Consider the following 14231-nt stretch of genomic DNA (forward strand, 5'->3'; position numbering starts at 1 on the left):
ACGCCCGGCGAGGCAGTCTACGTCGTGTCGCGCGAGGGCTTCGGCCGCGAGGCCACGTAGGATCAACGATCGCCTGGCCAGGCGGCCCATGTATCGCACGCTAGGGTGTTGCTGAGGACGTCAACCGCGCCGCATCGTACGCTCGCCGTCTGTGGTCCATTCAGGTATTTCCAGCGTCATTGCCCTTCCATCCATAGACCCAGCATGATTCATTGCATGTAGCGTCGCAAGCAGGGAGATTCGTAGTACAGGTATTATATTGGTCCGTCTGGGGTCTCCAACTAGGATACACCGATCTTGCCATGGGCCAAACCGAGTTCTTGATACGGTCTAACATGGAATTACTATTGCCAAGATCGGCATATCGGCATGTATACACACACACAAACAAAATGCAGCTCCAGCATCTCACCAAGGTCAGATTGGGTCAATTTTGATTTGCGTTTTGTCCTGTATCATGTATGAAAAATACATGACTCTTCCACGTGCTCACGTTTTTTGTTGTATAAAATCCAAAAAGAATTTGATAGCATCTGGACGGTGATTACCTTTGCTGACAAGTGCAAATCCATTCACAAGCAATAAACTATTCCTCATCGAGGTCGGTATAGACTATAGAGATATAAAGTGCAGCTTCAGTATCTCACCAGGTCAGGGTTATTCGTTACTGGTTGTGCGTTAAGGCCAACGTAGTAGGTAATACATGATTCCTCACTCCTCAGTGTGCTTACGTTGTTTGTTGTAAAATACAATTAAATGGATAGGATCTGGACGTGATTACCTTGCTGACAAGGTGCAAATCACTTGGAAGCCGTGATTTATCTATTCTTATTAATGGACAATCGTCTTCCCCTTGGAGACGTGACAAACACATCCGATGGCCGTTCTGGTGGATGTCGCAAAAGGCAAAGATTGGAGTCAGGGCCAACAATGTTGGAAGGAGAAAATGTTCCTCGGAGCGACCTTGAAAATCTTCCTGGTAGTGACTTGTGTATTTTCTTTTTTGCTATTCAGTAACTAGCATTATACCTCCATTTATGTTTAAATGTCTCCAATTGAACTCTGTTTTGTCTATGAAGATCTTGATCCGAGAGAACATATACGGCAGAAGGCAAGGGAAAGGTACGCACAAGGATGTCAGCAGAGAAGAAAATGGAGCTCAAAGAAAAGGGGAAACTACCATTGTAGAAAGGCTGAAAAACTAGCAACCAATGAGACTACACAAAATCATGGTAATCTATGTCTATTGCAATGCATCTGCTTGATTGTTGTCAAAATATGCCAATATTTTGTCAGATTAAAGCACCACCTCTGCAATTATATCTTGACACTGGTAGCTTTTACCAGTCAAATCTATCTATGAAATATAGAATCTTTAGAAATTCAATGGTCAATTGAAGTAGCTTTTACCAGTCAAATATATCTATGAAATATAGAATCTTTAGAAATTCAATGGTCAATTGAAGTGATTAGTTGTTCTAACTAAACTGTGCATAACTCCATTAAGTTGTTATGTGCTGGAAAACGTAGCTTGGTTTCTAATTTGTCTTGGGTGCATACGGAACAAGATGCAGTCCACATTGTAGCAAGAGCGACTTTCTACTTTGATAACCATGCAGATATCTTGGAATCAGTCTACATTTGTTCAAGATCATTGGCTACATCCGGTCTTAGATTGTCAAGATCAAGAATGACATGAAGATGATCCAGTTCAAGCTTCTAGTGTGATGCAAGTTAGGGTGCGTTTGGCAAAGCTCCCAGAGCTGATTCTCTATTGATTCCAGCAGGAACTCTGCAAAACAGTTTTTCAGAGAGAAGTGATTCTCTGCTGATTCTGTGAAGTGATTCTCTGAAATGAACTGAGAGGCTGGAAGCTGGAAAAGGTAGCTTCTCCTGATTCTGTGAAGTGATTCTCCATCCTAATTTTAAGAGTTTAGTCTAAAGAATCAAAGAAAATAACTTTCAGCCACAGAATCACTTCTCTCAAAGAATCAACTCCCATAGAGAATCGGAATCAGATGGAGCCCTACCAAACACACCTGTGATGTTAGGCCAATCTCAATGCATAGTTTTATCACACTATTACTAAGACTGCCATGTCAGCTTTTCAATGAGATGAAATTGTCATTCTCAATGCATAGTTTCAAAAACAATATGCAGCATTTAATTCCTACATGGTGTTATGATCAAATGTATTGTGCGACGAAACCATAACATCCTCAGTGTAAGTTTCATTATGTTTCATATCTGCACCCACTGGATTTCATGGGGATGAAACTCCCATCTCCTCTCTTCATAATTAGCATGCCGAGTTAGGAAAACTGCTGATGTGGCATAGGATTTAATTCCAAAAAATCCCATGACACTCCAAAGTTAAATATATTAAGATAGTGTTAAAAAACTGTACAGAAAGTTGGAAAAGAGGTTAGAAAAATATACAAGAAAAAGGGTGAACTACATCTAAGAAAAAGAGAGCATGCGAGTTAGTTAGCGTAAGAGTCTATCCAAGCTAGAAAGGGTGCTCTTTTATCGCTCTTGATTCTGTGAGCCTGCAGAGTAGCATCTTATACATGTTGGTGCTTCCATGAAGAGAGGCTTGGCTGCTTATTTTCAAAGATAAGATTATTTCTTTATTTCCAAATATTCCAGGCAGCAATGATAAACACATCCATGAAAAGCAGCACGACCTCACTACCAATCCATCCCCCCGCCAAGAGCACTGTTGATATAACACTAATGCTCACTGTCGTCAAATTTCGGCTTCGGGGATTGGGCTGCCACCAAAGTAGGCGTGATCACGTGCAATCAGCTTATTGATTCCCATAGCAGATAGAACTATAGAAGCATGCGAGATGTATCTTAAATCTTCCAAATTTTGAGAGCAAATACTTAGTATGGATTTGGTAGTCCATTCACGTGGAAGGGGTGTAATGTATTTTCTCAAGGGTAAACGCATCATACAAAATTACAAATTATGAGGGCTGGCTATGCCACTACAACAATGAACTCCAGCAGCAACAAACAAGATGGAAATTAAAAGATGCAAAGAAATTAATTAGCATTTGCTGTTTCCTCTGGATCAATATCTCTGCAATTAGCCTCTTCCACTGCCAACTTGTGACAAACGTAAATGAAATGCGAGTCTGGATCTTTGAGAACATAGTCAGGTGGACCATCCTCTGTGAGTGCAAGTTCCTCCATGGTAGGCTGTGGAGCACCTTTGCTCATTTTCAATTGGTATCCAGGTGTTGCTGTGAACGAAAAGAATAGATCTGGCGTCAGGTCTGTATAAACACAAAATTAGCGCATCCCTTTGCCTTTGCGATATTTTTCATTCAATATTGCTTGTTGCAACCAGGAGCTATCATTATTCAGAGGTATCTTTTGAAATTTTCAAATGCTTCTTTAGTTTTAAGAAGAATGAAAGCGAATGAAAACAATATTCGCTTAAGCATTTTCATCTAGTGAAGCAAATCAGGATCCCATGTTATTAGTATAAGAGGTTAGCAAAGAAGAGAAGACTTGGGTAGTGCGCTCTGTTGGTGGCAGAAGGGAGTGTTTCAAACTTACGCATAATGTAAAGTGCAATACTCCAGCTGCACCCAGCCTGGTTCAGAAGTGGGACTCGTTCCTTAGGAGCACCATATGTTACCTGCCAGAAGACAATCTCTCTTCATATAATCATCTTATTAGCATTCAGAAATAGAGTAAACTTTGATCTCAGAGGATCTTATTAGCATTCAGGAATAGAGTAAACTTTGATCCCAGAGGATGTACCAATAAGTAGATCCCACGAGGCCTAAGAAGCCTGCATGAGTAAACAGCATCGATAAATTCAGAACAGCTAACGAATCAGCCAAGATTGGTTGATATGGAAAGAATGAAGAAAACTTTTTTGTCTTAAACCTTGCCACTTCTGCTAGCATTTTGGAAGCACCATCAGGAGCATCATCAGCACACTGGAACATTGTAGCAATACCGCTCTCAACACATGCCTAATCAGAAAGCTGTTATGTAGTTCACTTGGTAGAAAGTGCTTACCATCATAGCATCCAGGGTTCCTAAAGAGAAAGGTTCAACAGACTAACCCATAAATCAGTAGCAAAAAAAAAATGAATCGAATTAAATGAGGTTCATAGAAAGATTTCAAGAGCACTAAACTATGAATCAACCTTAGTTTGATGTCGTTTGGAGTAAATGTGATGCTTATAATTTACCTTTATCAAGGACACAATCAAACGATTCGTCACCAAAGAAACTCATGTCCCTAACATCCATCTGCATATCTTAAAGCACAAGAAGACCAAGTAAATAGACTGCATATAGAGGACTTAAACTTAGGAAGATGAAACTATCAGTGAACACTACATGTTAGCTGTGGAATCTCCTTGTGTTTCTCTCTCATCTGCTCGATGACCACAGACGAAATGTCTATGTTTACAATGTCCTCATAACCATCCTTCGCCATACCCTCTGACAAAACTGCCAAAATCAAGACTCAAAACAATATCAGATAGCAACATGAAGCTGATTATCAGCACACAGAATAGCAAAAAACAATAACCTTAGACAGCCAAACAACAGAATAGCTTCAGCATCCTCAAGATATTAAAGCCCACACCGCTTAACATAGCTACCTCACAGGAATGCAGGATAGAGCCAGCCAACATAAAAATTTTAATTCATGGAAGAAGGTGCGTGAAGGGAGCACTGGGCGTAGCCATACAAGATTGGAATGCTCTAACGGATGAATGGTATAGCTAGGGTGATGCTGACAAAGGCTCTGAGCCATTCAAATCATTTGGTTAATTGGTGAATCGAAAAGGGCCCACATTCTCTATGACTGTCCGTTTGAAACACATGTAGGAGTATGAGCTAGTTCGATCTCAGAGCAGGTGGCTATTTCGGAGCCCGGATGGAACCCTGCAAGTGCAAGTCTGCAACACGCCAAGATGCAAGCTCTAGCTCGGCAGCAAAGCATGGCAAAAGCAGTAGTAGTTACAGTACCCAAATCGCAGCACCGTGTGGCTGAAGAAAGACAGACGTACGGGAGTTGCCGCAGCCGAGCATGAGGACGCGGGAGGAGGCGGGTAAGCAGGCGCGCAGGAGCGGGCGCAGCGCTGAGTACGTCTGGTACCAGTCGAAGAACTCGCCGCCGCCGCCGGAAGCGGGGGAACCTGCGGAGGAGGAGGAGTAGCGGGCGTCCCAGTAGGCGGCGGCGCCGTAGTCGTTGCTCTTGCACTCGCCGCCGGCCATCCCGACCCCGCCGCGCTCCCTTCCTTTTTGCGGGCTCACGAGTCACGAGGAGAGGGGAGAGGATTTCTGATCTGAGCTCGCCGGTGGAGCGCTACCGGAGACCGCGCGGCGTGGTTTTGGGGGAGGCTGGGTTGCAGGCTTGCAGTTCCGAACAAGGCGTATTGTGCGTGTGCTCGTCTCGGCAGACAGCGGGGAGTCTCGGGCTGACCCGGAGACCGCTTTCAGAATTCGGAGCCTGTTTTGCGTTGTTTCTTGAGAATTTGTCCTCACCGGGTTTGAATGTCGAAATTTGATGAAACCGGCAAGCTAAGATCAGATCCTAGGGCCACTGAGCACCGAGGCGGGCGAGCGACGCCATGGGAGGCAGCAAACGGCAGCCGGTTTCGTTTTTTTTTCTTTTATGGACATCCGGTTTCCATTTAGTCCTACACTCCTACATCAATACAAAATAGAGTAACTTTGATCTCGAAAGTCCTTCATTACCAATACCAATTGCAACTTTCAAGTTTCAAACGATAAATAAGAACGAACAATTTAAAGAACAGAAACTAACTATATTCCACCTAAGTAGAAACAGGTACCGGCACTTCCAGAAACAGACCTTAAAAGCTCATATTACAGCAAAATGACTAACATACTATTGCATCATGTGACTGTCTTCATAAAATCAGACCCTGTTTGTATGAGAATTGCTAAAGTTTAGCAAGCAGGTACTAAAATTTAACCCCCGTGTTTGGATCCAGTGCTAATGGAAAGGTAGCACATGGAGGAAAGTCTTCTCTACCCCTCCTTTTGCCTCCCTGGTCCCCTCCCATGCGCCCTGGTCCCCTCCCTGACCACCCACGTACTCTCTACTTGCTAAACTCCTCTGCTTGCCAAGCTGCTATACAATTTCAGAATGCCAACCTTCAACATAAATTACAATAGTGCAGATTCATACAGTCAAGTGCACGAATAAAAATTACAATAGTATAATGTCCATACAAACTTGCACAAATAACTTATTTCAATTACTCTCGCCTACAAACAAACCGTTAGCGATAGCATCACGAAATGCATTCATATCTTGGTCTCCTAAATGGGTGTTTGAACCACTTTGATGAGATGAAGATGCACCAGAGAGTGGAATGAAGTGTTCATCACGATCGCACATTTCAAAATCCGCATCTGCCATTGCACTCTCTCTAAATAAAGTTGTGAAGTGCCATACAGGCAAGTATTATTTTGCTTTGCTTCGCTAACAAAATTCTGTACTCCAAATGATCTCTTGATGACATTTCGAAGTGATGAATGTGCAAAGTTGAATAACTCTTTTTTACCTTTAGGTGCTGGACCTTGTAGAAATTTTGGTACATGATACTTTGTACCTTTGTACGGTGCAAGATATCCTGGACGGTTGGGATAGCCAGAGGCCACAAGATAAAATTTCCATGAAAAAGATGAAAATTAGAAAGAACAGTATTGAGCATTTGAATATGATGGTAGCGAGTTTGACAAGATGGCAACATGTGAGCTTACCTGGAGGTGGATATGGAAACTTGTCGCCATACTTGCGAATTGCATTAGTAAACACTCTCATGTCGTGCACTAATCCTGGCCATCCCCCGACTACAAAGGTAAACCTCATGTCAAAGTCGCATATAGCCAAAACATTCTGACTTTGAGTAAATGGATTGTTCTGTCACTGGAGGGTTGATCCCAAGTTGCTCATCCTGTTCTTCAGCAGCAGATTGGTTAGGAAGACCTCCAGTACCACCGGCGGGGAAAGATAGGCTGGTAGTGGCTCGAGGAGGAAGACCTCTTGATTGTGCAGCGTGCCTTGTTGAGGTGCCGGCGGACACGGAACCTCCACGTCCACGTCCACGCTCTCGGGCCATGCGAGGAGCGCGGAACGGCGCAGCGGCCTTTGCAGCCACATCTCCCCAAGTGCGCGGAACGACACCACGGCCGTTGCCTCCTGCATCTCCACCAAAGCGCTGAGAGGATCTTCCATTGCCTGATTTGTTGGTACGACGAACGCCGGTGCCTTGCTTCCCACCAACGACTTCATCACCAACCCTTGACGATTGAAGAATGTCTTGATACGACTGCATGTTGGGGAATTCAAGCCCATAGGAGTTGAGGTCGAAGCCTTGGATGTCCTCTCGCCAAGAAGGCACACTGCGCCCCACCAGGGAGGCCTCGGGCTGGGAGAAGCCGCCGCCGAGATTGGAGGACAGCGCCGTGGAATCCCCCTGGGAGAAGAAGTCCACAAAGCCCTCGCCGTCCTGCAGCCCATGTGGTTCCATCTCCAGCGACAGAGAATTGGGTTGGGCGAGGGGAGGAGGGAGGGCGCCGCGGCGCGAGTAGCGGCCGGGAGGAACTAGCGGTGATGGCGGTGGCGGGGTGGAGCACACGGCGGCAGTGGCAGGGAGGAGCATGGGACAGCGGCGGGAGGAGCACGAGGCGGCCGCGGAGGAGGAATCCACGGCTACGTGTGGTGAGGGAAGGAGGGAGGGCGCTGTGGTGCAGCTAGCGGCAGGGAGGAGCACGTGGTGACGGTGGCATCTCGCGTGGGGGAGGGCGACGTTCGAGGATAGGATAAGGTTGGCAAGGGTATTTCGATCTTTTCGCGAGTTCCAGTGCCCATTAGCACCTATTAGCACCTCCCCACCAGCTAATGCTTTTGCATCTTTTTGGAGGTGGGCTAAAGTTTAGCCCTCCCTATTAGCACTCCTGTTTGGACGTGCTAATGCGTAAAGGTGCTAAACTTTAGCACTTTCACCCATTAGCACTTAGATCCAAATAGGCCTTCAGTCATATGCCTGACAAATTAAATGATTGGACATAGTAATGGGTCTCCACGGTTTCATCTGCGAAGAAATCCAAAAGGTTGTGATACAAACTCATTCCAGGACACCTGTGCATACACAGCTAGCCCTGACAAGACTGTTCTATCTAATGATAAAATCAAGATTTGGAGCAAAACCAGATTTCCTTTCAACAATTACAGCATCAACAAACTTCATGTTTTTTAAGAAGGAAGCAGAAGCATACCCAATGCTATGTGGAAAGTGTAATCAAGCTGGCTATTTGTTTTCTGCTGCTTCAATTTGACGAGTAAAACCAGATTTTCTATCAACAATTACAGCATCAACAGACTTCATGTCTTTTAATAAGGAAGCAGAAACATCCCCAATGCCTATGTTGAAAGTGTAATCAAGCTTGCTATTTGTTTTCTACTGCTTCAATTTATCGTAGCCAGCAGCACTTAAGGTATTGTTTACAGAATCACAATGTCAATACCTAATCACTCTGCCACAAATGCAGCATTCTGCAGTACAAGATAGATTGATCAATGAAGAAAGGACTCCATTTATTAAAGTAAGTTTAAAGATGGCTTCAGCAAAGGTGAACAGAATATGTGGTAAGACACGAGGGTAAAATACAATGTTTCCCTCATGTCTATAAAAATTGTACCCCAAACGTAATGCATGTAGATAATGAGTAGAAAAAAATTAGAGCCAGGCTTAATACACCTGATTCTAACTATATGGGTTGCTAAGTGCTAGGATTTTGTGAATGGGTGCAATTAAATTCCCAATTTACACACCCTACGGTCAGAGTTTTCCCCAGAGGCAACTAATTCAATTATCTAGCAGTTCAAAACAGGCTTATTGTAGCATCAGTCCTATGGCCTAACTAGCAACAGACAGTTTTCCAGTTTTCCACATCAAAATAATAGTCTGGTCCTGCTACAAAAATGGAAGTTGATGTACAAATTGAGTTGACACATGTAGTTAGTGCATCGTCAATGAACAAATTAACTTAGCCATGGACATTAAATTCTGAGCATACAAACATTTCTTAGCCTTGAATAGAATTGAATAAACAACAAATATATTCCATTAAAAGAATTAAGAGGTTGTTGTTAACCAGGGCAAAGGGTCGGCGAGTAAGCAGTTCAGCAAAAATACATCCAGCAGCCCAAATATCCACAGCAGATCCATACTGCTTCGAGCCAAATAAAAGTTCTGGTGCTCGGTACCACCGTGCAAAAACCTACAAGTAAACACAGTTAACATTCAAGTGTCTGCCAGAACCAGGATAAATAAATCTAGATAAAAGAATGAAATACAAGGGAAATGCATTGAGGTAAATCACACTGTGGTAATTGCTCAGTGTAGAGAATTAGAGCTGGTCCCTGACTGCATAATACATAATGCTACTGAATAGGAACTATGATTAGCAGAACTCCCAGGTGAGATGTCAGATGAAAACCAGCTACAGTGCTTATGTAAGAAAATGATGTCCTTCACAAGCAGATAGCATATTTAGCACCTTTCCTAATCAGAAAAAAGTGACTGGCTGAATGTATATTTACCATTTTTTTTCGAATTGTGACATGCAAGGGAGACAGCAATCTAAAACCTCATACGTGAAGTAGGATGTTGACTAGTGTATCTTGGAAATAAAATAAGATCTTCCTTACATGTATGTATTTTTCTCTGTACAAAAGTGTACAGGATTAGGCATTTTTCACCACTTGAGTTAGTCAGCAAGCAAGGATGCTTGGCCGGCTTAAGATGTTGCATGATTTGTATTGGCAGACAATTTCTACTGAAAGGGCTCAAATAAAGCTCCAAATAGGTTACAGTATGCAAAGTACAAAAAAGAACTAACATAAATTTTACCTACCTGAAATGATTCTGATTATTACTGTTCTTGCAAGAAATTAAATAGGATCAACAAACATTGGCATACATGTGTCATGGTTTTTCTTCAGTAAAAGGAAAATTAAACCCATTTATTATCAATATCCAGATGAGCTGAAGGGACACGCTGCATAAGAAACTATAATGATAGAAGAAGGTGTGCCAGACCAAAGTCAGCAAGCTTGAGCTGCCCATCAGCACCGATGAGTAAATTATTTGGTTTCATGTCCCTGCAACACAGCTTATCAAATGCTGTTTTTGTCAAAAGAGAATTACCAATGCAGTAGGTACCTGTGCAACACCCATTTCTTGTGGCAGAAAGCTAGACCTTTCAACATCATCTGGGCATATGATTTTGTGTCAGCTGGAGATAATACAATGCGTTTATCTTTTATGACAGCTTCCAGATCAGTGTCCACAAACTCAAATACAAGGTGCAAGTTTTCCTTGTAAGGGAAGCAATCAATCAGCTCAATAATATTAGGATCTTTCAGCTCCTTGAGCAGTTTAATTTCCCTTAATGCTGTGAAGTTGACACCTTCCTTCTTTTCCCCTATCCGTATTCTCTTTATCACGACTGTATCTCCAGTCTGAAAAGGGACAGCACCCAGCAACCCATGAACAAAACAGGTCAAACAGGAAGAAAAAAAACCTAGTACAAATCTGAATGAGCATCAACAACTGGAAGACTAAACAGTGGCAACACTAACTAAATCACAGGCGCTTTTATAGTTCCTTGAGAAAAGAATAAACTGTGACAAAGCTAAATATACAAGTGCTGATACTTAAGACCAGTGAGAACACACTCCACATCTGTTGTCACCCCTAGAAACCTGGAATGAACAAATGATTCCACCAAAAAACCAACCCTAGTATCTAACAAACTGACTTATACAACGTCCTAGCTATCCCATTCCCCTTAAATGAAATAACACCTGCAGCTTCACTACAACGGAGACACCAAAACCAGAACTAAAGGTCAACTCATCACAGTATCGCACTCACAGCTCAATCAACGCACAGCTGAACGCTACATCGAGTGACCAATTGTATTCTCATCAGACCTAATCACAGTAGAAACACCAGAGCCAATACAGGGCGAAGCTCCAACCATTCAGCCAAAAAAAGTACAAATCAGTTTCTTTTTAGCCAAAGCAGCTCTGCTTTTGAGGAAGCCGAAGCTGAGCCATGAACCACACATGTTCGGTAGCTCTGAATTCTAGCCTGTAGTTCAAATCGTCGAAGCCATGGAAGGTTCTCAAATGAGCACATTTCAGTAAATGTAAAGATAAACAGATAATTACTTCAAATCTGCAGAATGGAGTGTGAAAATGATAATCTTTCGTCACAGGGATATAATAAAGTTTATAGCTTATATTTATCCGAAAAATACTAGATGTGGTACACAAGATTGCGGCAAGGCAGCATACAATCAGTACGACTTGAATCCATGTGAGTTGAAATAAAGGCATTGAGCTGACCTCCTGACAGCCACTCCTAATCACATTATACTACTGAAATTAAGCTAACCAATCGTGACAGAAAGGAACCTCTAAGATGACAAAGCTATGGACCTGATGAGGCTTCAACAGACTCTTGCTTTTTCTGCTCATCGCCTTCACTCTATTCTCCAGAAACACCGATGGTGTCACTATTGGATCCAACAACCTCCGCCTCCTCAACATTCGGTCCATCAGCTGATTCCTCGTTTTCTGCTTCCCTCTTGCGACCTAGCACAGCCTCAATAGCCGCTCGGCTAGCCCTAGCAGCCGCTTCTTCCTTAGCCTTTGCCTCAGCCTTCTTCCTCTCCTCTTCTTCTTTAGCAAGAGCCTCTGCTCTGGCTTTCTCTTCAGCTGCACGTTCAGCTGCCTCCGCTTTCTCCCTCTCCACATCTTCATATAACTTTGTCATATCCCCATCTCTTCCCTCTTTCTCAAGTGCCCCCTCCAGAAGTGCTTTCATTTCATCACTAAACACAACATTCTCATCCAACAGAGTACCCTTGGCTATCTTTATCGCATCATCCAACCTTGCGGCATCAACATATGCCTTCAACAGCAGCTCATAGCTGGCAATGTTTGGCTTGACCTCCTTTTCAGGCATCATATCAAAGAATCTCTGTGCCTCATCAAGCCTATCAACCTTCACCAAGCCACCCATGATTTTGTTAAATGCATTGGCATTGGGCCTCAGGCCAGCATCAAACATCTTGTTGAAATAGCCAACAGCATCATCCACCCTATCCACCTTAAAGCAGGACTCAATGAGCAAGACATAGGTGTACTCATCAGGTTTTACACCCCGCTCAGCCATCTCCTCATACAATCCCTCTGCCTCTCCAACAAGTTCATTCTTCCCCAGCCAGTCAATCAGATTATTGTAGGAGAGTGCATCTGGAGCACACCTCTTCTCAGCCATCTTCCCAAACACCTCAATCGCATCCTGAAACCTTTCAGCACGGCAATATGCATCAACCATAACATTAAAACTCCCCAGGTTCACAGCAATCGTCTTGGGTGGGTCATGCTCCATGCACATTCTATCAAACAGCTTGAGTGCATCCTCCAACCTCCCATTCCTCCCGAGCGCATCAAGCACCATGTTGTAACTCACTGCGCCAAACCTCACATTGGAACCCTCTCCAAGCACCTCTTCATAGCAATCCATGGCTTCCTTCTCCATGCCCTTGAGGAAATACCCTTTCATTAGGTTCCCGTACACCACACCATCGAGAATAGGCCCGCCACCGAGCTTCTCCTTCAGCTCCTCATACAATGAAATGGCCCTGTAACCATCCCCGGCATTGACAAACCCACCCATGATGAAGGCATACACCTGTGTATCAGGGGCGACGAGGCCGCGCTCGAGCATGCCATCCTTGAGCTCGATCGCCTGGTCCAGCTTGCCATTCTCGGCCAGGGACCGCGCCAGGATGCGATAGGTGGTGGGGGATGGGAGCACGGGCGAGTCGTCCTTGAGGAGGAGGCGGAAGTGCTCGAGCGCGGCGTCGGGGCGGCGGCAGTCGCAGTACGCCTGGAGGAGGAGGTTGTAGGTGGCGACGGTGGGCGCGACGGAAGCCTGAGTGACGAAGCGGTGGAGCGAGAGGAGGTCGGCGTAGCGCGCCTGGCGGAGCAGCGCGGCGAGGACGGCGTTGCAGGTGAAGACGGTGGGGCGGCAGTTGGAGTAGATGGAGTGGCGCGTGAGGAGCGCCGCCTCGTCGAGGTCATTCTCGCGGATGAGCGCGAGAATGCGGCGGTGGAGGTCGAGGCGCTTACCCGAAAGCACCGAGGCCGACTCGGGGACCTTGGGCGCGTTGGGGTTGGACGCGGTGCGGGGCGCCCCCGGGGCGCGCTGCGGCGCCGGGCCTCGGGAGAGCGGGGGCTCCACGCGGAGGCGGCGCTTGCGGCGGCGGCGCTCCGCGGCCACGTCCGCGGGGGCCTGAGCGTCGTCGGTTGGGGTGGGGGTTGGAGTGGCGAGGCAGAGGAGGCGGAGCTGGGGGCGGAGACGGAGGGGAAGGGGGAGGAGGCGAGAGAGGAGCGGCTTGGAGAGCGCCATGGCGGCGACGGAGCAGCGGGGAGGAGGGTTTAGCTAGGGATTTGTTAGGGGGATCTTTTTTCGTTCCGCGAGGTGGGGAAACGGGAAGAGGAGGAACAGAAACAAGCGAGCAAAGAAGACAGTAGAGAGTGGGCCGAGCTGGATTTGTAGGGTGGGCTTTACCTGGTCTCTTCTTCTAGACAACGGACGGACCCCGGATGTATCAAAATGATGCGTTTTCAGAATTCGGAACATATGCATGCATGCATGTTTTGATCAGGAAAACCTATGCATCCTCTGGAAGAATTTTTTCGAAGAAACTTCCGCTTTAAGTTTCCTGTGAGAATAGGATCCAACGGTTGCAGATATTCCGCTTCCCTTCGCTTCTTCTCCGCTACGGGACGAGGTTAGCCCGACGGTGGGAGGCGGCGCTCGGCCTGGGTGGTGGTCGAGGCCGGCAGTGGCGGCGGTAGTGGTGGAGTTAGGATTAGGATTCAGAGTTTCTGGGGGGGCCTTCATTGTTCGCCGGGCTTAGAGGAGTAGGTCAGGGGGCAACGGCAGGTCCGCGCGGTAGCGACAATTATGCCGGCGGTGGAGGCGAGGCGCGCGGGAGCGCCACCGGCAGGTTATCCAGCGGGCGGTGGACGCCGGAGGAGGTGACAGCAAGCTTCAGATTAGTAAGAGTGGAGTGGGCGGACGGCACAGCTTCCGCCAGCCGGGGCGGAGGACGAGGCGGCGGCGGCGGGG

General features: G+C 45.8%; 3 protein-coding genes across 3 annotated transcripts; all 3 read right to left on the reverse strand.

Moving 5' to 3' along the window:
- Positions 1 to 2889: 2889 nt before the first annotated feature.
- On the reverse strand, positions 2890 to 5595 carry LOC117848517 (uncharacterized). Its single transcript, XM_034729949.2, has 8 exons — positions 5049 to 5595; positions 4369 to 4482; positions 4218 to 4286; positions 4042 to 4061; positions 3907 to 3959; positions 3778 to 3808; positions 3571 to 3652; positions 2890 to 3251 (listed from the first exon to the last, which is right to left on the reverse strand). The coding sequence occupies exons 1-8, from the start codon at positions 5254 to 5256 to the stop codon at positions 3052 to 3054; spliced, it is 777 nt and encodes a 258-aa protein (XP_034585840.1). The 5' UTR covers positions 5257 to 5595; the 3' UTR covers positions 2890 to 3051.
- Positions 5596 to 8324: 2729 nt separating this feature from the next.
- LOC140222185 (cyclin-dependent kinase D-1-like) lies at positions 8325 to 11151 on the reverse strand. The gene is made up of 6 exons (XM_072292386.1): positions 11082 to 11151; positions 10886 to 10896; positions 10242 to 10540; positions 10114 to 10180; positions 9213 to 9297; positions 8325 to 8404 (listed from the first exon to the last, which is right to left on the reverse strand). Exons 1-6 carry the CDS (start codon positions 11149 to 11151, stop codon positions 8325 to 8327), a joined length of 612 nt encoding a protein of 203 aa, XP_072148487.1.
- Positions 10403 to 13608, reverse strand: LOC117848516 (pentatricopeptide repeat-containing protein At3g49240, mitochondrial). The gene is made up of 2 exons (XM_034729948.2): positions 11525 to 13608; positions 10403 to 10540 (listed from the first exon to the last, which is right to left on the reverse strand). Exon 1 carries the CDS (start codon positions 13503 to 13505, stop codon positions 11574 to 11576), a length of 1932 nt encoding a protein of 643 aa, XP_034585839.1. The 5' UTR covers positions 13506 to 13608; the 3' UTR covers positions 10403 to 10540; positions 11525 to 11573.
- Between the last annotated feature and the right edge of the window lie 623 nt (positions 13609 to 14231).

This window comes from Setaria viridis, chromosome 3 (genome assembly GCF_005286985.2).
Source record: "Setaria viridis chromosome 3, Setaria_viridis_v4.0, whole genome shotgun sequence".
Lineage (NCBI taxonomy): Eukaryota > Viridiplantae > Streptophyta > Magnoliopsida > Poales > Poaceae > Setaria > Setaria viridis.

Coding starts and splice junctions, on each gene's coding strand:
- LOC117848517 (XM_034729949.2), bottom strand. CDS start 5,256: ATGGCCGGCGGCGAGTGCAAGAGCAACGACTACGGCGCCGCCGCCTAC. Junction 4,062..4,217: donor TGATTGTGTCCTTGATAAAG/GTAAATTATAAG, acceptor CTTTCTCTTTAG/GAACCCTGGATGCTATGATG. Junction 3,252..3,570: donor TATTGCACTTTACATTATGC/GTAAGTTTGAAA, acceptor TTTCGTTCACAG/CAACACCTGGATACCAATTG.
- LOC140222185 (XM_072292386.1), bottom strand. CDS start 11,151: ATGTGTGGTTCATGGCTCAGCTTCGGCTTCCTCAAAAGCAGAGCTGCT. Junction 9,298..10,113: donor AGCTTGCTGACTTTGGTCTG/GCACACCTTCTT, acceptor GTTTACTTGTAG/GTTTTTGCACGGTGGTACCG. Junction 8,405..9,212: donor GGATATTTGGGCTGCTGGAT/GTATTTTTGCTG, acceptor CCTTATTAAAAG/ACATGAAGTCTGTTGATGCT.
- LOC117848516 (XM_034729948.2), bottom strand. CDS start 13,505: ATGGCGCTCTCCAAGCCGCTCCTCTCTCGCCTCCTCCCCCTTCCCCTC.